General features: G+C 39.4%; 1 protein-coding gene across 2 annotated transcripts in view; it reads right to left on the bottom strand.

Annotated features, from left to right (window-relative positions):
* The window catches only part of tcf12 (transcription factor 12), a 100759-nt gene extending 74994 nt beyond the window's left edge, over window positions 1-25765 (bottom strand). For both annotated transcript variants that reach the window (XM_054770159.1, XM_054770160.1), the window contains exons 1-5: window positions 25569-25765; window positions 24765-24853; window positions 24464-24536; window positions 11637-11710; window positions 6078-6180 (exon numbers count right to left, since the gene is read on the bottom strand). In XM_054770159.1, the coding sequence (XP_054626134.1) occupies window positions 6078-6180; window positions 11637-11710; window positions 24464-24536; window positions 24765-24836 (322 nt within the window). In that variant the 5' untranslated portion in view covers window positions 24837-24853; window positions 25569-25765. The remainder of the gene's footprint in view (window positions 1-6077; window positions 6181-11636; window positions 11711-24463; window positions 24537-24764; window positions 24854-25568) is intronic.
* Between the last annotated feature and the right edge of the window lie 967 nt (window positions 25766-26732).

Genomic DNA, 26732 nt, shown 5'->3' with positions numbered 1-26732 from the left:
TATGGAAAAATATTCATTACCAACACATCTGATGATGAACATCTGAGTGCAGTTTACATGTTCTCACGTGCATAGGTTTTTTTAACATTCCAAAAACATGCATGTTAGGTAAACTGGAGGCTCTAAATTGTTAATGGGTGTGAATGTGAATTAGGGCTAGGCGATGTATCGATATTATTAAAACATTTATTTTAAGCACAATATACAAAAACAAACGTATCATTCTGGATTCTGGATTTGCGCTGTTCTCTTGTATCATGACACGCAGGTCTGTCTCGCTGCTGTGTGTGTCAGCGCCCCTGAGCGAGGCTACCGCCCAGCCCCCGTCCATGCTAAATCTGGCTAGATTCCAAACCCTCTTGGCGACATACAATATTTTCTCAAAAGCGACTAGCGATAAATTTAGCTACTTTTTCCTGCCGTCGTTGGAGAGTTTTCTGGTATTTGGAAAATTAAAAGTGAAAGTAAAGCCCCCGCTGCACACTGCATAGTGGAGATCCACTCATCCTCGAGGGGCGATGCCACCGGGGTGGATCTCGCTGTGTTTTAGAGAGCAGGATCTCCAACGTAAATGTTTTTTAATCTTCATTAGCTACTCATTACACTCATGCCTCATTGGGACTCGGCCACTTACGTGTCAGTGTGTCAGATTGTATGATGGAAGAACGATGTGTGACAAATGAAACAAGTAGTCCTAACTACAAGATAAAAGGCATTTCATTCATGAACATTTTATACACTAACCCAAATAGCACACACTCTATGCTGGTAAAACAAGTGGAAAGGGTAAAAAATGAAATTCTAAAAAATTTAAATGGAAAAAACAGAATTTGAGCAAAAATAAAACTGAATTTGGGAAAAAATAAAATGGATTTCATCGGGCCCTTAGAGACTTTGTTAAAAAAAAAAGGTAATATATCCTAAATCACACCACAAATTTATCTATAACCATGTCAAATGATTCGTCCTACCATGAAAGTATTTTGCAAGCCCATTTTTTTCCAATTTAATCTTTTATTGGATGGACTTTTATTGGATAATGTACCTGACTCACAAAGGTTTGTTACAAAAGTCAAAGTCAAGTTGTTTGTCATGCTGTGTAATAAAAAAGCAAATTCAGCAATACTTTGGTTACATTATTTTTAATGCTTTGAAGAGCTATTTTCATAACCATATTCAATTCCACAAATTCATGTTTGTAACAAACAGGTACTCAAGTTGGGTTCTCATGTAGGAGTGTGATTCATGAGTGTTGAGGACAGCATTAAGATGATTAGTTAGCATGCAGAGCCAAAGCTGCATGTGTAATATGGAAGAGGCACACGTGATGTTGAATCAGCAGTTGTATCATCGCCATAGAGCACATGGATGGAAGCAGGTAATGTAAAGGCAATCACAGAGTGAGACAATGATGAAGCATAACTTTGTACGTTTGCTAGTGTGAGGACTAAGCATCAACTTTGGTAGAGCCCGAGAAACCAAAAATATACCAGTCCATTAGGTAAATCATTTAAAAACTAAAAAGCAAGCATTAAGGTGTAAAAAGGGAGCGAGTGCAGCTCTTTAAGTGGGAGCTTATTGTGTATGGTAATTATCCACATCGCTTGATATTAAGCACCTCCAACATCCCACCCCAATATCCCTCATCTAGCTGACACAGGGAAAGAAAATCATATTAGGTAATTACATCTCACTATCCCAGGGTTTCCGCCACATGTAATGGATCGTGGCACAACTCCACAGTAAAATAAATTGGTGCCACACCTTGAGTTGTTTTTTTTTTACGTGAAAACAATGTAAAAGGAAAACTGCACTTTTTGGGGAATTTTGCCCATCATCCACAATCCTTATGTGAGACATGAACACACGTCTCTTTTTTTCTGTGCGTTAAGATATAAAAACAGATAAAAAGAGACAGCTCATCATTACTGTACATAATGGGACACACCTATACCGTCTACAAAGGCCGCTATTAAAACACCTCCTAAAACCGCCAACAAGGTTTTATATACATGCTGTGACCATGTAGTAACAGGTATATTCATGATAACATGTAATACTTACAGTATTTTGGTCCTTTTTCTCTTCTTCCTTATACTTTGTAAACATCAACTGCTTGTACTGTTTCTTGAAATGACAAATTTTAGTGCATTGTATGAGTTCTTTACTCAATCCATTCCATAATTTGATTCCGAATACTGATATGCTGAAGGTATTTAGCGTTGTGCGGGCGAATAAGTGTTTCAAGTTTCATTTTTTTATGATCATATTTCTCTTCTCTTGATGAGAAGAATTGTATTGTGTTTTTGGGTAGCAGGTTATTTTTTGCTTTATGCATAATTTTAGCTGTTTGAAGGTTTACCAGGTCGACAAATTTTAATAGTTGTGATTTTAGGAATAGAGGGTTTGGATGTTCTTTATAAACGCATAATGGATTATCCTAACTGATCTTTTTTGCAATACAGTTAGTGAGTGAAGTCTGCTTTTGTAGTTATTATCCCATATCTCCGCACAATAAGTTAGATATGGTAAGACTAGAGAGCAATAGAGAGTATGGAGTGATTTTTCATTCAGAACAAATTTTGCTTTATTCATTATTGAGGTATTTCTTGCCACTTTATGTTGTAAATTTTTAATGTGGGATTTCCAACTCACTTTGTCGTCTATTATATCGCCTAGACATTTATTTTCATTCACTCTGGCAATGTCCACGCCGTCTCTTTGTATTCGCACGTAAGTATCCTTTCTGCTATTACCAAATAGCATTATTTTAGCTTTACTTAGGTTCAGGGATAATCAGTTTTTATCCAAACCATCTTTTTAGTATAGTCATTTCATCTGTGACTTTTTTTTTATTTTTAATTAGCTCTTGTGTGGTTCCTCCAGAACAGAATGCAGTAGTATCATCTGCAAATAATACTAGATTTAGGTCTTTTGCGGCTTTCTAGATATCGTTTATGTTTTAGATACAGTTTTGGCCCCAGTACTGAACCCTGGCTTCTGATCTGATTTTTTAAATAGTCTTTCCCATCTGATCCAATCCCTATTGTTTTTTTCAAGTTTTTTTTTATAAGCTTTTGTTACAAACATGAATTTGTGAAATTTAATATGTTTATAAAAATAGCTCTTCAGAGCATTAAAAATAATGCAACCAAAGTATTGCTGAATTTACTTTTTATTACACAGCATGACCAACAATATTGTTTGGCTTTTGTAACAAACCTCTTTGAGTCAGGTCCCTAATCCAATAAAAGATCCAATAAAACTCCATCCAATAAAAGATTAATAAAAAAGGAAAAAATGGGCGTGCAAAATACTTTTAGAGTAGGACTAATAATTTGACATGGTTATAGATCCATTTGTGGTGTGATTTAGAATATCTGACATTCTTTTTTAACAAATGCAATAGTAATTTATTGACGGCCCCAAGTATGAACAATCACTTCCCAAGCGAGCTCCCCGCACCATGACACAGCAGTTCGTGCACCGTGAGGGGGGATTACCGCTGTAGCCAAATACCCAATGTCCAACGTGAAACTAACTTCACCACGGTACTCCGCAGACATGTCTGCATGGTGGTGTTGCGAGTGGCGGGAGTGGAGTAGCAACCAACTTTGAGGCGCATTATCACACCTACTATGTTAGAGTGTGACCCAGAGTTACGAACATTATATGGCAACCGGATGGGCCTGATTTAGTGTCGGAAGCCGATATTCAAGATTCAAGATTCAAGAGTTTTATTGTCATATGCATAGTAAAACAGGCAGTTATACTATGCAATGAAATTCTTATTCTGTTCATTCTCCCAAGAAAAGAAAGAAAACACAAGAAAAAGAATAAGAACATAAGAAACATATGTACCAATAAATTAAGCAACAACAGAAGAGACATTAATACAGATAAATAATACAAATCAATAAATAAATCAATAAATAAATCAATAAAGTGCTATAAGTGTGTGCGTGTGTTGCGTGCGGCGTGTGTGAGTGCTTCGTTGAGCAGTCTGATGGCCTGCGATATTATCCGATCTTCAAAATACAGCGGATCAGCAGCCGATCCCGATCCTGAAGATTTGATTGAAGACAATTACTTTGAAATTAAATATCAATATCAAACATCATAAAAATATTTCACTACGCTTTATTTTGAAAAACGTGCACTGGTATCGCCTGTCTGCCCTGTTGGTACTTAACAGATAAGGAGAGGCGGAAAAGGCAAGGAGAAAAGTATTTAAAATTTAATTAATGCATTTCTTGTTCAAGCCTGTGAAAACGACCCTAATGTTGACATTATTACAGACAGTAAATTTAAATATTTAAAAAAATTTGCTGCCACAGCGACGGAGCAGCAGCACGACACAGTAGCGGCAGTCCGCCTCCCATGCAGCCCACCACCACATCTTAAAAAAAATCTTAGGGGAAACCCTGTTTTTCTTGTTGGAAATATGAACCCACTATCCCACCAATGTGGGCCACATCTCCACTTTAAAAAGTCAAACAATTAAGATCAAGTTCTGATAGTCAGTGAATTTCATCAGTATGAAAATGAGACAATGAGAGATGCAAAGCATGTGTTCAAAACCTTGTAATCTTTATAACCAGTCTTCCAAATGGTACATTCTGTAAAACCCTTGTAATCCAAATATCTGTAGTATCTAAGGCAATCCTGATGTAACTTTGAAGTATATTGCAGTGGATTTTATCCTCTGTGACAGTATCTGACAGCTCGTTGATACCATCTGTATCACATATCAAAACAATGAGGAAAGCCTTGTCCATATATTGCACTATAAACATTAGCAATGTGGTGTTCACCTGTCGGAGAGGATTGTAGCACAAGTGGGTGGAGCGTCGACACACATGACAACAACAGATACTGTGCATAATCAGCCCAAAAATATCAACTTATCCCTGGAAGGAACAGTGTTATGGCTAAGTGCTCTGGATCAGCATTGTCCTGTATCCATTTGGTTGCAACTACCTTTAACATTTCATGATTTCATCAGAGTGCAAGAAATCCGCCAATCATTGCAAATAAATGTATTAATAAGATCCTTTCCAAGGCCAGGCATGAACAGCAACAGGCACGTTTACAATCAAGCTGCCTGGCCCTGATATGTCACTGCAGTAACTATATATTTTGCAGCTCATACACACAATTACAGGCACAGTGTGTGTTTATGTGTGTGTTCAATGACAACAAAGATAATGTTTTGTTTCAATTCAGCAACATCTATTTGTGGACAAATCACTTTGCGAGGAAATCATTCTCTGGGGCCATTACATAATGAAATAATGAGCAGAGATGTGGTTAGCCATAAAACTGTTGAGTGGTTACACATGTAAACACGTGCAGGACAACATGCAGCTTTTAATTGGCTAATTATAGTTAGCAAGAAAAAAATAGAAATGCATAACAGTGGACAACCACAATTTATCCCACCTGACATCTTCTGGGTTTTCACATGCATTCCATAAGGCAAGTGGACGAAAGCGCATTTAAAGTACAATTGCTCTACCTTGTATTCAGCAACACTATTAAACAGTAATATTATGAATTTGTTAAAACTGAAAAAGAAGACACTATTTTTATCTCAATCACTGTTAGAAACACACATCTCAGCAAACCAAGAGATGATCCAATTAAGGGAATGCAACAGTCAATCTCTAGAATAGCTTCCCAGCATGTAACGCTTATGTGGTCTTTGGTACAATACACTTGTTTAACCCTTCACACCACTTCCTCCACCCTGTTGACAATGTTACTAGCTTAGGGAGCTTGTGACGGTCAGGAGAGCTTCTTATGATGGAAAGCTATACTGATGGTGTGACTTCTAGCCTGGGGGAGGGTCATCGCATGAGGTGGAAGGGGGAGTTGCAGAAAGGCGAAGGGGATTAACAGAGGGAATAAAGACAGCGGGAGAGGGAAAAAATATCCCAGTAGCTTGGAAAGCCCCTCAGTGATGCTACTGCCAGATGAATGACGTGCCCTAACGCCATTAGGGCTTTTTTTAACACAATGTCTTTCCACTACCAAAGGGCATGACAAGAGAGAGTTGAAGAGAATCACTTACTTACCCATTATGTTGGAGTTCATAAAAGGTGTTGGGGACAATCCTTCATGGGACACTAATCGACTGTCACTCAAATGATCGCCATAATGAGGGCTATCTGTGAAAGCCTGGGGGAAGAGATCACAATACTAAGAACATTATCGGGCAACTTCACTAATTGAGTCCTATGACATACCCTTAATTAAGATAAGAGTAGTGCAAAACAGGTTTGTTGCATAAATCAGTTGTGTACGCTCCGTGTGGGGAAAAAAAAATAGGTGCAATAGGTGAGACTTCAGCCCAGTGAGTGTCTAAAGGATTAACACCACAAGTAGCTTTCTCTTCATTTTGCTCTTTTTCTTTTGTAGCAGGGATGACCATAAAGCTGAAAATGGATCTTATTGCGACACAGCTGGTCATTTGTACTTGAATCTCTGTCCTGACGGTGTCCATGTCTGACCCTAGAATGAAGTCCAGTGATCCCTCATTTATCATGGTTAATTGGTTCCAGACACGACCGTAATAAGTGAATTTCCACGAAATAGGATTCCATATTTATAAGTGGAATATTTTCGTAGTTAGACCATAGAAAACCTGTTTGTGATCTTCTAAATAAGGTTTTTAACATTATTAGAGCCCTATCAGCATGAACTAACAGCCCACAGTCACCTTTACACTCGTCTTAATAAGCCATGTAAGTCATAAATAAGACTGTTGCTACAAATGCTACAAATTGTCCTGATTTAGACAAAAGTACGTAAAATTTGATTAAATGTGCATATGCTTTCACTAACAGGCCGTATTCTACCACAAAACCACATGATTTATTAATACATTTTTGAAAAACCATAATAGAATGAAATCAAAATTCAAACCGCAAAGTGCTGAGGTACGACTGTAATTCAATTTATATTACTTCTGATAGGAAACATTTTGAAATATGAGCAAATCTGATGTTGTCCATCATCCTGAAAGGGATTGTGGTTGACTTCATAGGTTCCACTGCATATTTGAAATGTTAAGCATTTCTGAATTGTGTTGAGTTTTGATTCTACCACTTTTTCATATATGAAAGTATCATTCACCCTAAGAAAGTGTTGTTGCACAGAAGGGGAAGAATCTGAAAGATGCAATCCGACATCATCCGAAGGTACCTGCAGCTTTAAAAAATTGCTTTTTTTTCCTCCTGCAGCTTAACAGTACCTTTTCATGACAGTTATCTGCTTCAGAGGCTTAGGTCTAAATATCGGCCACAGCATGGTTTTTGAAAACTCGTGGTCCAAAGTAATAAAAGACACTCTGTTACTGTGCTAATCCCAAGTCCTGTGAAAATCCGTATGTGCTTCAGTCAAACACAGCTCCCCAAGCTGCGTTAGCTACCACCAGGGAGATCGCCAGCAGCAGTTAGCTGGCATTTCTATAGACATATTTTGGACAACTCAGATCCTTTGCATTAAATATACAGTGAAAAAAGCCAAATCTTATTATCCATCTTTTTTGTGAGTGGATGGCAATGAAGGAATGTCAAAAGCAGTGGAGGGTTGCTCTGTGTGGAGGGAATCCTCAGAGGTTCCCTATTGTGCTGCTGCCAGGCCGCACACACTGTTAATCACACCATGAACAGTCAATGACAACAACAGCCTTGTGAGAAGATCGAGCAAACACACACACACACACACACACACACACACACACACACACACACACACAGACACAGACACATACAGATTTATAGCCCACAATTAACATTAGTAGAATTTCCTCTCCACAGGAAAAGACGCCAAACTACTGACATAATTAAATAAAAGAAAGACAGAAAGACAGAAGGAAAGAAAGACAGAAAGACAGAAAGAAAGACTGACAGAAAGACAGAAAGAAAGCACCTTCTGGTACTGGACAATTTAATCATTCCTCAACACGTCACCTTTAATTGTTATGACTGCCAGTGTGAAGCAGGAAAAGGCTGGCTTGGGCTGCTGGAGAAGGGATGGAAAAAGGAGGCAGTGGGCGGGGATAATGGTCAGTCTTATATTTGCTCTTCTGGAACTGTTGGATCATCAATCACAGATCCCTCATCATTCTCAAAGACTGGTGGCCTACATCCACACAAGATGCTAACACATGCTGTCATCGCTGCCACGGGGCAACGCTAGCACTTGTGGCTAATAAACTGTCAGATCACTGTCGCAGTAGGCCGAAGCTCAAACCCCTGCCCTCCAATTACTTAGAACAGCAGTGCTTAAAAAGGCATCTCGCTCTGGTATATCCCAGGTGAGTGTGTGACTGCAGCTTGAGAGGCGATGATGTGGTCATGATGGATGTGTGCAGGGTCAACTATCAAGCCGGGGCAAGGCACCATGGGATGTGGGGGGTTGTCGCGCTGTGGCGGCGGGCACAGCCTTGGCTGTCAGAGCGCCAGCCTACAGCCACAACTGCCCAGGATACAGCGGTTGGCTGGAAGCCAAGGTCAGCACGGCAGGACTGAGGACTGTTCACAGTCGACTGATCACATACTCGTGGCTCTACGGCTCAAACAAGTGCTGAGAAAGTCTGAATTCCCTTTGTAGCAGACAAAGCACAGAAAACGTCTTTGTTGTCCAAATCCTTGAGCTTTGAGAAGAACTGATGGGTTCAGTGTTATTACTGAAAGGTGTGAAACTTCATATTTTGGATGGCTTATTTTGCTACATGAGATGTTTAAAAAAATGCACTGGAAACATTCAATGTGACCTTGTAAGTGCTTAAGGGCTGTATGTCACAATTAACTATGGAAGAACTTAACGTTCCCAATAATGTATTTCCTGGGTTTAGGAAAATATGCCATTCAAGTCTTAAAATGTGCCGTAATTCTTTCTAGGCTATGTAAAACAAGTCTTTATCAATGTCGGCTGCCTATGCAGCTGTGTGTGTGCGCACATCTTCTGATGGAGTAAACAGCTGTCTGCTGGCTGATGCTGTGCCTTGCAATGTCACAAACACTCATTTATATGCACCTGGAGCAAATATATCCCAAGCTTCTCTGTCTTATAATTCAAATCAAGCTGCCAGTGTTACCATTGCCTGTAGATGTTCATTCGGGAAGGGCACAGAGGGATAAACAAGGCGCCGCGGCCAGAGAAGCTCTGACATTTAACTGAATTCTGATAGAAAGTGACAGGAGACTGACATTAAATGAAATTCATACAGGACATCTAGAACAACCAATATGTGAGGGGCAAACAAACAGGAGGAGAGAACTGTTCACACTTGCTCACACCTCTCCTTTGAATTTAACCGCTTGTTCATATGAACTGCAGCCAGTGTCTACACATTCAATCCAGACGTTCCCTAGCAGACAGTAGATATTGCCCCGTGGCACAGTTAGCCTCAACTCTGAGAATATAATTTGTTTGGGGCGTCCTCTATTCCCCAAAAACTGATTTTCTGGAGCATATTTTACGTTTTCCGCTCACCCGTTTACTCTCTTGACATAGGAACTAAAACCAATTAAGTTTGCCTTTAAAATGTGACTGAAATTAGCTTAGCATGTTTGAATTTTTTATTTATTTTTTTCTCAAACTGCTGTGCCTCCCCCTGAGGTATTCTGTCGCCTCCCAGGGGAGGTCCGCCTCACATTTTGAAAACCGTTTCTCTAACCCACTAGACAAACTGCTTGCTCTTGCCAAGTGGTAACACCTGTGTAATTCCAATACCAATTCAATGTATTCCCATACAGCCCATCCAGGTACATCTGTACACCTGCTTATGATTAGACTAGATTTGATACATAGATTTCTTGTTAAAGTGAATGATACAGCATGTGAGTTTAACAAGTATGCTGTGGAAAAATAAATGGCCTAAATTAAATTTATCAGTGAAATAAAAGGCTGCACAACTATACTGAATTTCTGGAAAACCTGTGAATTGACACAAAGAAAGCAATCATTTCAATTTAATTAGGTTCAGTGTGACACCTCATTCCCTGTAGCTGTCTACCAGGATTCAATATTAAAAGGAGGGACTGACATGTGACTACATTTCCTTGATCAACCATGGAAAAAAATAACAATTTAATTGATTAATTTCTAGGTACATAATTAGCCAAGCATGGACCGCTAATGTAATAAAGTACCTATATCTTACTGGATCTACTGAATGAGTCTGAATGTTAGTCTAGCAAATGTAAACAGCTGAAGTAATGCTAACTTCTGTAGCTTGTGCGCTAACTTAGCAGGCCTACAGTACATAGAAGTTTTGCCACAGTGGAGGTCTTAAATTGCAATGACTGTTGTACTTTGCTGAAAATGTCCACTAAATTACTCCCCTCAGCAAAGATACTACAAAAATAGTTTGAATCTGCATAGCTGCTTTTATACAGTTTAGTTTCTGGTGGCACAGCATGTCTGGATGCTGGACACCATTAATCAACACAAGAACATTTTCTATGTTAGCAATTCACTGGTGTGCTGTGTCATGATTGGATGATGTACAACAATGCATATATTTCAGAAGAGAGAAAACACCAGAGTTGTTGAAATAAAAAGTAATGACTGACGATTTTGCCGCATGTGTCCACGTCACAAAGTGGCATATTGTGGCACGCACAAGACCGTGAGGACCAGTAATCTCTTTATTTGACAGGAGCCAATCATCAGCTGTGAAAAAACTCACGACGAGCTTGTCAACCCATTGGAAATTGCAGGAGGCTCAATATAAGTGTCTGACTCATGGTTTCGTCTTACAAACATTACACTCGTCACACAGCAACTAACACTGAAACGTTATACCTCAGAAATATAAAGACATCTATCAATAAGACTTCAATATGAAAAACAAAACATTTTAAAGTGCTCCCATAATGCATTTCGCTTTAGAAAACCATTTCATTGGAGGAGCATAGGGCATTGGATAGTGCTGCTTCTCTACACCAGAGGGAGTCAGAGGACCCAGAGCCCAAAGCCCAGAGGGAAGCTGATGTCATTGCAGCGCCCCAATGAATGTGTTCATCAGATGCAATGCCTTATGGGAAAACTTTAAAATGTTTTTAACGCATATTGGGACATGTTTGTATATACACCTTTTAAGTATTAAGTTGCTGTGTGATGAATTTAGTTCCGTTAGTAAAGTCTTGAAAGTCTTTGAAAGATGACAACATTAGATCTAACAACTGTCATGTTGTTATACTGGTATACTATACAGTATATACTGGCCTCCACTGTCCCCCAGTGAGTTGACAAGCCCGCTGTGAATGCACTGATCACTAGATAGTGATTGGCTCCTACCAAAGAAAGAGCTATCATTTCCTCACTGGCAGAATATTTAAACAATTAGTAGTAGTTCTAAAGTAAAGGCGATGTCACAAGATTAGAATTTAGCCGCACCGGTGTATAAACCGCAGGGTTCAAAGTCTAAGAAAAAAGTAGCAGCTTATTCCCGGAATTTACGGTACATTCATGTTCAATCAGCTCTCCCTGTCACAGAATAAAACAGTATATCTATTCAGGTGCTACACTGGTTAATATACCACCTCCATGGGATGACTGTTAAATGATGTGCTGTGAAGCAGAAAGGGCATTCAGAGGTGTTAAGGTGTGGGTCATCTTACCCGGGAGGGTTCGTACGAAGGACTAGACTCGCCACCTGAGGCCCAAGATGCTTGGCTGGTCCGCTCATCCATACCTGTCAGAGAAGAACAAGCACAACTCAGTCAACAAGTCAGGATGACTCATGTGCTCCAATGTGCATATGCCAAGATCCTGCCCAGTGGTACCCTGCGGCACCAGCACAGAATCCACGCTATATACTATGTCCAACTTCCAAGGGATGCAGATCTCAGGTGAGCTGGAGCCTAGCCTAGCTGACTTTGTGCAAGAGGTGAGTCAGTCACAGAGCACATACCGTACAGACAAACAACCATTCACAATCACATTCAAAGATCAGTTATGGCTGCAACTAACGATTGTTTTAATAATTGATTCATCGGTCGATTATTTTTTCAATTAATTGATTAATCTGGTTAAAAAAAAACACACACACATTTTAAATTACCGCCTCTTGGCAGCAGTCCCTTTAAGAATGCGTGAATGGACTTTTTCCCTGCCCAAAATCATAGCAAAGAGGCGAGGAACAGGAATTTCTCCGACACCAAAATTGAAGAAGAGAAGTATAAACAACTAGAGAAGTACAATCAACTGACAATCATCAACACTCAAATCAACGAGTCACTGTCACAGACTGCTACATGTGCATCACCAATAAATAAATAAGAAATAACGCTCTACATATATATCTCTGCAGTGGTTTGCTTTGCAAGATATCAGAAAAAGGCAAAATGACTATTGTTTTTTTCCAAAGTCAAAGCTGATGTGCGTGACTAAATGGTTTTGCCTGACACAAAGATAATAGGTCTGCTTTCACATATGACGAAGGAAATTAAAAAAAGTCACATTTGAGAGGCTGAAATTAGGATATGCAGTACATTTTTAAATGAAACGATTAATCGATTACTAAAATATTTGTCGCTGAATTGGATAATCGATTAATAATTGATTAATCGTTGCAGCTCTAAGATCAACCCATGACCATACAACTACAGACAATACTAGGGATGAACTGATGTTCGATACGTTCGATAACTTTCAAAGCAGCTGTGGCTTGAATGATTGCCATGGCTCAAATTTCTTCTTAACATTAGTTCACTGTAAAAACTCGGCATACTCCTTACCCTGATGCTTTTGCATATGTTTTATCAAATTTGTGGCGTTGAAATGTCCAATACTGCTGACATCCCTTGAGACATTCACGACGGACAAATTGCAGTCAGCTACTTTTCTTCTTTGCACGGAAAGAAACTCAGAGAAACACAAAGAAACACAGCTGTCAACGGTGCTAAGCGAATTAACTCACGCTCGTTGCAGTGTCTCTGTTTACAGCATGGCTTGCAAACTTAAATTGACCATTTACGTGAATGTGGTCTTTTGCATAGGACCGGAGGGTTTTTGTGGGGGGTTTTTACCATCCAGTCAACTTGACCACTGGACCATTCCGCGTTGATACCTGATCAGAACGGTATCAAAAATTGGTATGATAACTAACTTCTGACTACATAAAATTGCATACCATATGAAATTGTGCTTGCTGTCCTGCCGGGTGAATAATGGACTAACTTTTAATATTAGTGCAAAATATTTCCTTTGAGATAAAAAGTGCCCAGGGGTTTAACCTCAAGCTTTATTTCATTTATTTTTCAAGGCACATTTCCAAATCACGACCTAAAAGTAACAAACAGCTGCCAAAAACCAATCATGTGTCATTGATGGAAGCCAGGTGAGTCAGCTGAGTACTAAAACTAGATCAAACCCACTCAAAATGAAAGAAAATCTTTGTTGCAAAAGTCAAAAAGACAAATAAATAACATCAATAACTGCAAAAGCGGACAATCTGGCATATGTTGAAGTTACACATATGTGATTTTTAAATATGATTTGGGAGATACAGTCAGTAAAATGTTTGATTGTTTGTATTGCAATATTGTTTTTGCTGTAACAGACAAAGAAATTGCAGGGTGACATCAAAAGTCTCCAGGTTATTGTTTGTCCCTGATGTTATTTTATACATCTCAGAAAAATGCAATATCATTTGTCCAACATTGTCTTCAAAGCGTTTGATCAATCAGTGGCTATGAGAAATACACAGATCTTTATGTGAAACATTAATAATGCATTAGATGCAAACAACAAAAAAATCAATGGCAATATTAAATAACCCCTGGAAACCATAAAGACAATGGTGTCAGGAGGATTATGACCTACACAGCTCGCATAAAACTCACCTATAGACGCATCTACAGGCAAATTCTACACAGACTGTGATCAACTGAAGACTAAAAGTGTCTTACATAAAGATGTCATACAGTTCGGTCCAATCTGCCCAGAACTAGCTGACTAACTGACTTAACACTGTTGCATCTCATATAGTGTTGATTTAATATTTGCTTACTTCTTAAATTCATGAAATAAGACTTGAGATAATATGTTTGACAAGTGACTCATATAACCCTACGGTTCCTTTTTTTTTTTTTACCAAGCAAACTACACTGCACCCCACTAGATGAAAATGAGCAATACCAGTCGCTACTTCTCAAAAACGTGCATCATCAACACAGCTGGAAGAGAGATGCGATGAATCTCTGTCAGGGGCTATTTTTTTCCAATCCATCTTTCTCTGGCGCGTCTTGACGGTCACGCTCTGCCTCAATTATCTGGCCATGCCCAGCTGAGATGCAATAGTCCAAACTCTCATTCCAGGCAATTTCCACACCTCTGTCTGCACACTCACTCGCCTTATGTTCACAATCACTTATGTAGGCGCTTCTTCCCTCTTTGAGGATCACAGACACAGTAGGACAAACTGGAAGGCTGGCCGAAGGAGGGATGTAACACGCTGTTGGCTAGATATAAAATACTTGGAGGTTCAGCACTTTATTTTGTCGTCATAATTTTATGCAGGAAGTGCTCTCTTACACTGATTACAGAAATATTTGTCTTTAGATATAAAATGCATATGTTGGTATTGAGGATATTATGACTTCACAGTATAGTGACAGCAAAATCTACTTAAATTGGATGGATGAGATGGTTAAAGCATAGTAATCCCTCCTTGGCTCCAAATTACACTTTATTCACCCAAAAAATACAACACTGGCATACCATACTGGTTTCAGAGAACAGATTGCACAATAAAAAGTCTGTCTTCTTCAAAATTACGAGTTCGTCGTTCATCTAGAAAAGGTGGAGTGGAGTTAATGTCTGTCACTCACTCAATGGCTCGTGCACAGGCACAGTCCTGCTCTAACTAGTTGTGTACATACACATACCTATACACATAGAGAGAAGATCACATCACCTTTTCCTGCATGTGAGTGTTATGTGGGGTGTGGTTTGCATGCTCTCAGCAGGAAAAAGACAAGACGCCGTATGTTCGAGCGCTAGCGTCCCCATTGCAATACCAAACCATGACTAGGGTTGGGCATCGAGCATCGATGGGAACTGGGACTAACGTTCCGATTCTTCCAGAATCGTTAATTTTTTTTTATTTGGATTCCTTCTTTCGATGATTGACCAGCCCACCGAACGCAAAAAATGGCTGCATAACATCAATGACGCGTCTGTGTTCATCCATTTCAACCATGGACAGTGTGCGGCAGCACGCAAAGGTTTGGCTAAAATTCTGCAAAAAACAGTGCAACATTTGCAACGCCATATCATGAAAAGGAGTGTGCACCACTAACGTGAATGAACACCTCCAGATTCACGGTGTACAGTGCCCTGTTTTTGACAGGCTACGCCAGAGTTCTTCCAACCAGTCTGGTAAGTAAAACAACAGATTCTGTCAATCTTATGCTAATATTGAAGCAGCAAACAAATTATACTTTTTACTGCAAATACGGTGGCCAACTCAAATCCAGCTAATGTAAAGCTGTGTACTTATGTATGTTTTTTCATGACGTTTCATGAGGTTTCCAAAAATAAAAATAATTTGTGAATGTGTACCCCTATGTAAAGAGACTTCAAAACATTGAACATAACATGTTCAAGTTCAATGGTTTAATATTTATATATTGGTTTAAAATGGCCCTGTGAGAAATTCATAGTAAAGACATTCAGACATTTCATCCAAGAACTTTGGTTAGCGCCGTCATTTAAACCACGCAAACTTTTATGACCCTACCTCTGAAAAGAATCAAACTCAAGAATCGTTAGAACCTGGAATCGAAACAAGGAATCTGAATAGGAACCGGAATGCCCGACCCTAACCGTGACAGATAGCACCTTTAAAAAAATTATCTGAAAACCAAATCACCAGGCAAGAGAAGAAATAGTCCGAAGAAATAGGGGGCGGCATGGCTCAGGTGGTGGAGTGGTCGTCTCGATTCTCCATCCTCCCGTGATTGTGTCGAAGTGTCGTTGGGCAAGGGACTGAACCCCCACTTGCTCCTGATGCTGCGTCATCAGTAGGTAGATGTGCTAGCAGCGTCAAAGCGCCTTGAGTGCCTTGGAGGTGGAAAAGTGCTATACAAGTGAAAGACGATTTACCATCTTAAGTTTTTATATAATAAAAATGAATGTATTACCTGTACTCATTGGATTTTACACAAAGATACACAACTAAATCACTGCACCTTTGTTTTGTTTTGACTGTCAACACTGTCCGATAATATTGACCGACCGATATTTTCAGCATAAAAATGACACATTGGATCATATACAGTAGCTATCATTTTTGACTGCTGATAATGATATCGGCAAGTGAGTGATAACATGCTCCACACAGCAACAAGCTCAGTATGTCCGCAGTCTGGAGCTATTTCCAAGTTTCGCCTTCAGATAGCAAATATGCAATTAGCAATGACTGTAAGGTATTACATTTTGCACTTTGCACGTAATGGGATTCCACATAAATAGTAGCGCTGGACACGCTTTCCAGTGACCGCAAAGCAGCTGCACATCATGCCAAACAGGAAACAGGAAACCAAAATAAGAGCAAAACGCAGGAAACAATGTGAAAACCAAGGAAAAACAAGTACAACTTGTCATGAGGAACAAGATATAAAGCGCTGGTTACGTGAAGGGGAAACTAAGGCATCTTCCCCTCAGTACTCCTAACCTAATATCAAACCTCAGGAAGAATCACTCAGTCACAGTTTTACACTGCTGCAAAGTAAAACCACTAGGGGTGCAACGATACACAAAATTTGCGCTTCGGTTCAGTACAAAAAAATAAATGACCTTGCCTTTTTTAATTTGAATTTTAATGAAATTGCCAACATTTTTCTCATCTGTCAACATTTTCAGCATGGTATGAATGTGGGAGGCGGACAATGCAACCTAAGCCAGAGTAGTCAATCGCAGATACACTGAGCTTTCAGCACAGAGCGCCGTCAGAAGTTGATAAAATAAATACGAAACTGTGTATTGTGTGATACATGGGTTACGGTTCGGTAAGCATGTGTTCCAGAGCGGTATCAGAGATACACGTATTGTTGCACCCCTAACAACCACAATAATAAACAGTTAAATCAATACATCTTTGGCAACATCCATCAAAACTGAGCCTTATTAACTTTGTAAAGGAACAGCTCTTTTGTATTCATTCATTAGACTGTGCAAGTGTTCCTAATATTGTGGCCAATGCAATGCTAAATCATGGTGTTTAGGGCAACAGCGGTCAGGTCTGACACAAACACCCTGAGTAAATTGTCACCCTGCAGTATCATGATGCATAGGCTAGTCATAAAAGGAGACTACTGACACCCTCATAAAAATCCTGATTATTTGAATGCGGCAAGAATTTGTCACACCAGCAGAATATTATGTTATACATAGAAAGACTGCAATGTTCAGTGTTGAAATCAACTGCTAGTTTGTAGACACTTTCAATTTTCTAAAGAAAATCTGGTTACCAGACAACATGTAACTGGGGTGCTGAGCTATGGCTCTTACGCACATCCTCAAGACAGTCTCCGAACCATGCATCATGGAGGTGAATTTAAGAAGTTACACAGCACTATGTCATCAACATAACAGTGTTCTAATAAATGTGGCAGTTCGGCCCTGCTTTTAAAACATAAGAACACATCAATCACAATGTGTCAGGTGTGAGCAGACCAACAGTGGCAATGCAGACACTCCCAATGCACGTTACGTTCGAATGGAAAAAAAAAAAAAAAACAGCTATATAAAATCTCTTCCGGTTGAAAACACTCGGTTCTGGGATGACGTTTGACTGATTGATTACTGTTTGTGTTTTTCCCAAAGAAATGGAAATTTTATCTGTTCTAAAGTGTAGGTGATGCTGTGATAAAACCTTTATTAACTGTAGAGGCAGTGTTGTAATGTATCTTTTTAACATTCTTAAGATTCTGTCACACATATACAAAAGAACGTTAACCGCTGTTTAATAAACCCATCCATCCATTTTCTATACCGCTTATCCTCCGATCAATCGGCCAGCAATCAGTATCGGACAATTTCCGTGGAAAATCACGTGGTTGGCATATGCCAATCAATGCCTCTCGATCAGAAAAAACAATCCCCTTTGGCTTGTACCATGGGAGCCTGTAGAGACCCCTGTGTGCAGTGTAGTGCCCTGCTCTAATATCTGTGGTAGTGTCCCCTTCCCCCTTTTCTCCACACTGCGCAGGTGTGTGGCAGCAAACCCAAAAATGCCATGTGGAACTTACATACCATTTGTGAGAGTGATGTAAAGTTTGCATCCTGCAACACATGCCACAAAAAAGATCTCACGGGGGCAGCACGGTAAATAGCTGTAATTTAATAAAGCATTTGAAGTACAAACACTTGACAGAATATGCTGAGTTTTCGAGGCTCACGGTGCAGCATCAGTGAAAGTGCAGCTAACGCAGCCAAAACAGTGGGCAACACTCACCCATATGTGGGTGAGAAGGCAAAGCAAAGAACCAGAAAAACACTTGAATTCATCAGACCAGATGACCACCTCAGCAGTGGAAGACACCAGGTTCCGCTGACTGCTCTCTCACTTGGAGCTCCACTGCGTGCTACTTGGAAGTCCTGTCATGAAGCACTCCATCAGACAATGTACTCTCACATTGAAAATCTTCATAAAGAAGGCGTCTCATCCTCTGTAAGTTTCACAAGTGATACATGAAAAACATGTTTGTGTCTAAATTAAGGTGATTTTATGGTTTGTATTTTCAGATCATATGGCCAATAGCATTTTTTGGGGTCCTAACTTTTCCTCTCCAGACGGCGCCCCTGGCCAATAGCACTCATAAATAAATTAAGAAATTTATCGTTAATCCATGCGATCGCTATCACCCGATCTCACTCATGGGTGATCGATACCGGAATCATCAGCATAAAACCCTGCCCAGAGCACCCCTACTTTAGTAGGACATTTTAGTTGGCACTGTATTAGAGATGTTGATTTTTTTCTGTTTCTTGAGGTTATCCAACAACAGCTTGCATACTATAACAATGTTCTGTTATCCTATACAAAAACTGCATAAAGCTATCAGTTCTGTTTTCCCAGTATTGTAAAAAATTGATGCTCTAGTGAGAAGATCCTTATATTGCATCTTTCTCTCAGGAAGTCCAATTTTGAATGAAAACATTTATCAATGATAAGTTCCTGCTATTGTTTTTCCAGACAGACAATTTCTCTCTTAGCCTGTTTTGCACAGGATGGATGGGGTAACTCTCACTCACATGTGCACGCACGCACACACACACACACACACACACACACAATCCACATAGCAAGCAGCTCATCTCCTGTTGCACATTCACCTCAAGCATGTTATGACTGAAGCTCAAACTAACCAGCATTAGCCTACTAACTGTAATCAAGGAATATGGCTGCCTTATAAATGCCATAGGAAACAGTGAACTGGTCATGGGATTTTCCTTTCAGAGACAACATCCTCTGCAGAGGTATTGTCTTTATCAGTGAGTACATTGAAAGTTTCACATGATCCATGAGTCTATTGTGGATCTTGCCCTTCAATTTAAATTAAGGATTCTTGTATGCATATTCTGTGTCAGTGGGGAGTGACTTAATTTTCTTTCCTGAGGGGGAATGAGGTGTTCTAAAATTCACCCTGGCAATACGGTTCATGCATGACAGCGCTTTTCTCCTGCCTTTGTCTTTCTGTTCAGTTCCACTCGATGTGTGTCTTTCATTTCACAGATAACCGAGGACAACGCGGCTTTGTGGGCGCACACAAAACATGCTCTCAGTAAACATAATGCTTGTTTGTTGACTTTGCCTTCTAGCGTCACACAATAGATGTGCCTCGGTTTAATGTCCTGTAGAATTCAAGGCAAGGAAGTGATGCCGAGATGTGAAATCTGACCTCTGTTTATTTCAAACAAACCATTCACTAACTTGTTTGTCAGTTAAGGTGCTCTAAGATCAGAGGAGCAATCGTTTCTAGACAACGAATGAGCCGTTGTATGAGCAGACAAGATCAAAAGGTTCAATGAAATAACATTATAGTAATGTATGCAAAATTGACCAAACATAAGATCACAAATTCCAAGTATGATCCTGTTACAGACATGTCTGTCAAACTGTTGGAGAATGGGTCCAAGGGAGGATAATCTTAAGTGATTCACTAAAACACAGCCAACCTTTTATCAGTGCCCAGGCAGGGGTGGGTGATCTACATCACCATTCTTGTTCGATCAATTAAAGAAGAAAACATTTGCATATGCTTATGGCCCAAAACACAATGCTGCTCTCACGCCATGCCCACTCCACAACACACCCCTTCTTGTTCTGATAAGCAAACAAGATGACTGATGAAGATGAAATTAGAGAGTTCAAGCAAAAAAATCAACTTCAAGCTTTTCCAGCACTCTACAGTGAAAGGTTAGATTACATACTGTATATGCAGAAATACCTACATATGCAAATTATTACTTTACTTATTTATATTTAAGTGTACAGTCATCCCTCACCACTTCATGGCTCGAACATCGCTCCCTCACTCTATCGCATTTTTAATTATCATTTATTAATTAATCAATTAATGATTGCGGTTTCGTGGTTGGTGTATTATTAGCCAAAAAATATTGAAAGATAAGTCATATGTAGTATTCTGGTCACTAGGCGTCAGTAATGTTACAGGGAAGAGACATTACCTTATATTACATTACCTTATTACTGCATGGAGTCAGCCATGGCATCTCCGACATGACATAGTGAAAACAAGCTCTCCCATTTTGTGTGGAAGCGGCAAGTTTTTGGCTTCTTTCTTTGTCCTTCTTCCACACTCCGTTTGAAACCCTTTAGCAAAAATAAAGGCTAACTGAGGCTAACTAGTTAGCTCGGTAGCATGCTAATATGCTTAAAGGGATAGTTGGGATTTTTGGGGGGGTTTTCTATGCTCAAAGTACAAAACTATTCCATTTATTAATATTAAATCCTACTTTGCCAAAATTCACTTATAGTGGTCGGGTCTAGAACCAATTAACCGTGATAAAAGAGGGACACTTATAAATCAAGTTTTCTTCCTGGGGCCTAAATTTACAAAAATACTTGTATTTCCATGCCATGTCATGTGTCATGGCAAAACACGGAACACACACTTATTATAAAGCCGCATCTCATTCGTTCATTTGTTTTTCCAAATACTAAAAAAAAAAAAAGAAGAAACAAAACGACATGTTTTTTTCAGAATTCATTTCTTAAACTAAAACAAAAATCGAAATAACATTTTGTTTTTCTTATTTTACATCTATTAAATTATATCAAAAATGAAGATGTATACAAGCGTATAGACTTAACTTTTGTGATTTCATTTGATACGCCGAGTTCACCCGGAAGTAGTTTTACGCACCGTGCAGGTAAAGAAACGTAAAAGTAAACAGACAGAGGAGGACCGGGAAAAGTAAGAATAAACACAGTGGCAAGTTTGAAGGCTTTTTCTGACATAATTAAACATTGTTTTGAAACCGTAAGAACGCACACCAAATTACATACATTAATAAAATTAAGCATTAGCATCACAGATCCTCACCCACTAAACCCTTTCCGGGTAAACTCAGCATCTCAAACGTAATGGCAAATATTAACTTTATATGTTTGTTATCCATCTTCTTCATCCATCCATCCATCCATTTTCTATGCCGCTTCTCCTCATTAGGACCGTGGGGGTATGCTGGAGTCTATGCCAGCTGGCTTCGGGGGACAGACAGGGTACACCCTGGACTGGTCGCCAGCCAATCGCAGGGCACATATAGACAAACAACCATTCACACTCACATTCATACCTATGGACAATTTAGAGTCGCCAATTAACCTAACATGCATGTTTTTGGAATGTGGGAGGAAACCGGAGAACATGCAAAATCCACACAGAAATACACAACGGAGATTCGAACCTAGGTCTTCCCGATCTCCTGACTGTGTGGCCAACATGCTAACATGGACCTAAAACACCTATATGCACGGACAACACTGAAAACTTTCAGCATTTCTGTATGTGGAATCAAGTTGTGGAATGGATTGAGTAAGGAACTCAAACAATGCACAACAATGAGCGATTTTAAGAAAAAGTACCACCAGTTGATGTTCACAAAATACAAAGAAGAAGAGACCTGAACCACTGTGTACATACAATACAACATCTAATCACTACTATACTGACTATTAACTCTTCATTGTGGTGAGTACATGGTCTGTAGTCATTCATTATCAATTAAACACTTCTTCAATCATTCTATCAGTTATTATTAAGCCTGTAGCTTCCTTTTAGTAAGTGAAAACCTTGGTTATGATCGCACTACATAGTCATGTAGTCTTACAAAGCATACCTGGAAGAACAAGAGGTGAATAAATGTATTGCAATTGATGTGAAACTGATGAGGGGTAGGATTAAATAAGCTTTGCTTCTTCCTACTCCTTTTTGGACATGCAAAACTGAACTGTATTATGTGATGTGCTACTGTTTGACTTACATGCATGTTCAAGATGAATTAAAACCATGAACCATGAACCATGGACTAGACCACCGCTACTTCATTTTTTTTTTTAATTAATACATTAATACATACATCACGTCCCCACTCTAAACAAAATAATTAATTCATGATTGCTGTTTTGTGGAGGATTACAGCCTATTATTTAAAAATATATATGTATATTTAAGCAAATTGTAAATATTCTTGGTCTAAATTAAGCATTTTGAAGCATAAAAAAGACTAAATTAACAAAAATACAATTAAACATTCAGAAGACATGTTGTAACGTAATATCTGTGACCACGGGGCCTGGGAAATGACATGTGTGTGACGTCAGCTAACTAGCTAACTAGAGCTGACTCTTTTAGCTGATTGCTAGCAGCAGCGTCTTGAGTTAGCAATGTGGCTCCAAGACTGACCTGAGTTGTGACTGAGAGCAGCTCGTGTGTGAATGTTCACTGCTTATGTGTTCTCTGCTTGTTAATAAAGCCATTGCAGTGCATCGTCAGTATCGTCTTAACCACAAACAATATTGGATACTGGTCATAAGGTGTCAGTAAGGTTACAATGATGAGACAATCGCCACCGCAGGAGGTACACTGTCAATGCTAATATGTGAGTCTATGTTATGTCTTATGTCTAATATGTCATATTTTCTAGTATTATGTCTACTACAGGGGTCACCAACGCTGTGCCCGCGGGCACCGGGTAGCCTCCATAACTACATGAGGCGCCCGCAAGACTGCTTTTCCATCAGGTTTTTAATCATGTGAGAACACTAGAAAGAAATGCATTCTGAAATACAAAATGTGAGTTGTAGTTACTACCATTTTGTTAATGTTCTGGTAATGCAAGCATATTGTGTTTGTTTGGGTTGAAATAAGCTATGAAAATAAATGTTACAAAAATGAGCATCTCCTGGCCATTTTCATTTTGTAAAAGTAGCTCTCACAAGAAAAAACGTTGGAGACCCCTGGTCTACTACATTGGGTAATAGGAATGTAAAAGTGACTATAGGGGTGTTATTTCATGTCTAGAAGGCTCTAATAATGTAAAAAAAAAAAAAAACATTTCTAGGGGGGTGTGTTGAAAACACTACGCTCAGTCTGAAATGTTGTACGATTACCATGATTATGATATTTAGAGTATGGGATTGTTTACTTTTCCAAGCTAAAACAGCATTTTCATCGCACTCATGTGGCAAGCACTTCTATTTACTTAGGCTTTGCACTATTTATTTATTTTGTATTATTAATTGGACAGAAGGTTAAGAGTTGTGTTCATTGCGGATGGATGGATGGATGGATATTGTCATTGCCTCGGTTCCATTTCAAGCAACATTAAGACATGTTAAAACTTAAATGTTGCAAATCCAAATTGAACAGGTATAAAAATATAGATATAAAATACACAATGTAAAATATTCATCTCATCAAAGAAAAGCGCAGGTCTTTTTTATTGGTTTGTGTCTAAACAATATACAGTATACATTTGAAATGTTATTCTGTTGACTGTATTTTTGCCAGTGCCTTATTGCATGCTTGGGGATCTGATGTGCTCTTTTACACATTAGAAAATACTGTATGAATGCCACTTTCATATGATTGGCATCTTTATTTTATAATGTGAGATTCATGTCTCCATCAACAAATATTAACCATAGAATTGAATCGAATCTAATTGAATCGTATCGTAACGCTTGTACACTTCATTGAATCATATCGATCGTTCTGTTATTAAAAAATATTGTTTTTGAATCATATCGTAACCTGTGTATCTAGATTCGAATCAAATCATCTATCACAAAGAGATTTACATCCCTAGCTGATACTAACCGGTGGCCGAACCATCGAAGCAGCCCTAGTCAGTAAGCAACTAGTGTGCGAGCCATGTGGTATAAAACACTGATATGAGTGTTCGGGCCTACCTGGTGCACTAAACTGGCTGCTTCCAAGTGTTGTTGGCCTGTTCTTCCCTCCACTGACAGGTGGAGAGAACATCTGTGAAAGGGAGAGTGTGGACATAAACAAAAAAAATCCACATATTCATTCACAGACATCCAACTACAGTGGTTCAGAAACAAGCAAGAATCAAGCATCGCATTCATGTTGTTCATCACTAACAATGCGTACTGATGTATGAACTTCATTTGCTCTCACAAATCTGAGCAACCAGAGCTGCAAGAATGAGAACCATGCTGCAAAAAGTGTGCAAAAAGCTTTCCCTACCGCACTAAAGTCCAGCAGGTCGCTTAATTCCTTGTCTGTTCCAAGAGCGGCAATCCGCTGTTGAGGATTCATCTTGGTGAGCTGGAGACCTGTGGAGAAAACACACACACACACACACACACACACACACACAAACTCGCTCACATCAGGTCACATCACTGCTGACTTGCTTTGTTAATTAAATACATGAATCAGTGCCACAGGAGGTGTTTATTGTGAGTGTAATATACAGACCATACTCTCTGTGGGGTAAAGTTGAATGTGTGTGGCAAAGGTGTGTTATACATAATGTAGAAATATTCGTGCATGTTGCACACATTCAAATGTATTATTCATGTTAATTAAAGTAAGAGATGACAGCGCTGCAAAAGATGGACCTGCATCAGCATCGCTTCCCTGATCGAACAGTGCATGTTATGTTAGTTATGTGACAAACTGGTTATTAGTTTAACACGGTTATGTATAGAAGGCTGTCGGTTGTGTTAGCAATAAGGTTACTAATGAGTAACATTGGTAAGTGGCTTCCTTTAGCTGCAATTACAGCTTCGATAAGGATTGTAACGCGCTAGCAGGCTGTCAGGGCGCTTTTTGGACATTAGTACACAGAAGAGCGCCTCCTTACAGCGAGTGACACACTAATTCATTATTGTTTGAATGCACGCAACACACTCGAAAAGAAACGAACGAGCGACAATGTCAAACCTCGACACAACACCACAAAACGCAATTATAGTCCTCCTCAACTCCCAACTTCTTTCACAGGTCCGAGAGCCCATTTCGCCAACCCCCCTCCTGTTATCTTACCTTTTTTTCCGAGTGAAATTCCAACTAGGGTGATCTGGTAAAGACTCGCTTTCTTGCTGAATACCTCTAAACGCGTAAAATGTGCCTTTAAACGGCAATAGCAGGGGGAATATGCTGTATTTGTACCAGTTAGAGTTCCCCTTAGGCAGACATTTTTGCTGTGCGAGAGCCCCAGCACCACGATGACATGGTGGGGTTAGTGTATCCCTCCGCCGCGGACGGGAACATGGTTCTCACTCTCTCACTCTCACTCTCACTCTCTCTCTCTCAGTGGGAGATGCTGCTCAAGTAACCGGCGGGGACTCGTCTCACCTCGGCATGATCACCTTCGAAGTCTCGCTTGGGTCACTTTCGGACCCGGTCGAATATATGCAGGTTGCATGCTTGCAAACACAGCTTGGTCATCATCAAGTCCCAGTTAGTGCATTTGAATAAACATCTAATGTTCATTTTAACTAATGTGATGTGGTTGGCAGTGAGGCACAAAACACATACAGTATAGTGTTTTTAATTGTGGTGCAATATTTTTATTTAAATAAAAGTCCTATATTGCCACAAGACACAATCAAGTGTCATTCCAGCACAAATATGATAAAAGGTGTCCATATGTAAGTCAAACCTTACGCAAATCTTTTATTTGTAACTGACAGATCGGCGCTAATTTCTATATTCTGCTAACAAAACACCAGATTTACATTTTGGAGTAGCATATAAATGTACATTTAAAAAATAATAATCAATTAAATGTATTTTTAAGCGGGCACACGAGCACGGCGCAGTTAAACTGTTTGGAACTACTTTTTCCTCCGCGCTGGCGAGAAACCAGAGCAGAGGACTGCAGTAAAGTTTCATGTTGGCTTTGGCTGAAGGCTTCACATTGGGGGTGCTTGGTGCTATTGGGCATTTTACATTGAAAAAGTTAAGTTACTGGAAAAAGTGACAAAACAGGACACAATAAGAATATTACGCAACCTGACAACTGATTTGACACACGCTTCTTGCACCGATTTTGTTACAGATAGATAACGTTGCTCTATGAAATAGTTTGGTTCAACGTCTCATAGATAATCTCTCAAAATGTAAAGATGAAAAATATATTAATTTTTGTTTTCATCGGGGTATTTTGCCTTCTTTGTTGTTTGAAGTTAAAGAGCTGTCCTTGAA

This window comes from Dunckerocampus dactyliophorus, chromosome 3 (genome assembly GCF_027744805.1).
Source record: "Dunckerocampus dactyliophorus isolate RoL2022-P2 chromosome 3, RoL_Ddac_1.1, whole genome shotgun sequence".
Taxonomy (NCBI): domain Eukaryota; kingdom Metazoa; phylum Chordata; class Actinopteri; order Syngnathiformes; family Syngnathidae; genus Dunckerocampus; species Dunckerocampus dactyliophorus.
The sequence above is the reverse complement of the archived record's forward strand: the minus strand, read 5'-3'. Positions and strand labels throughout refer to the sequence as shown.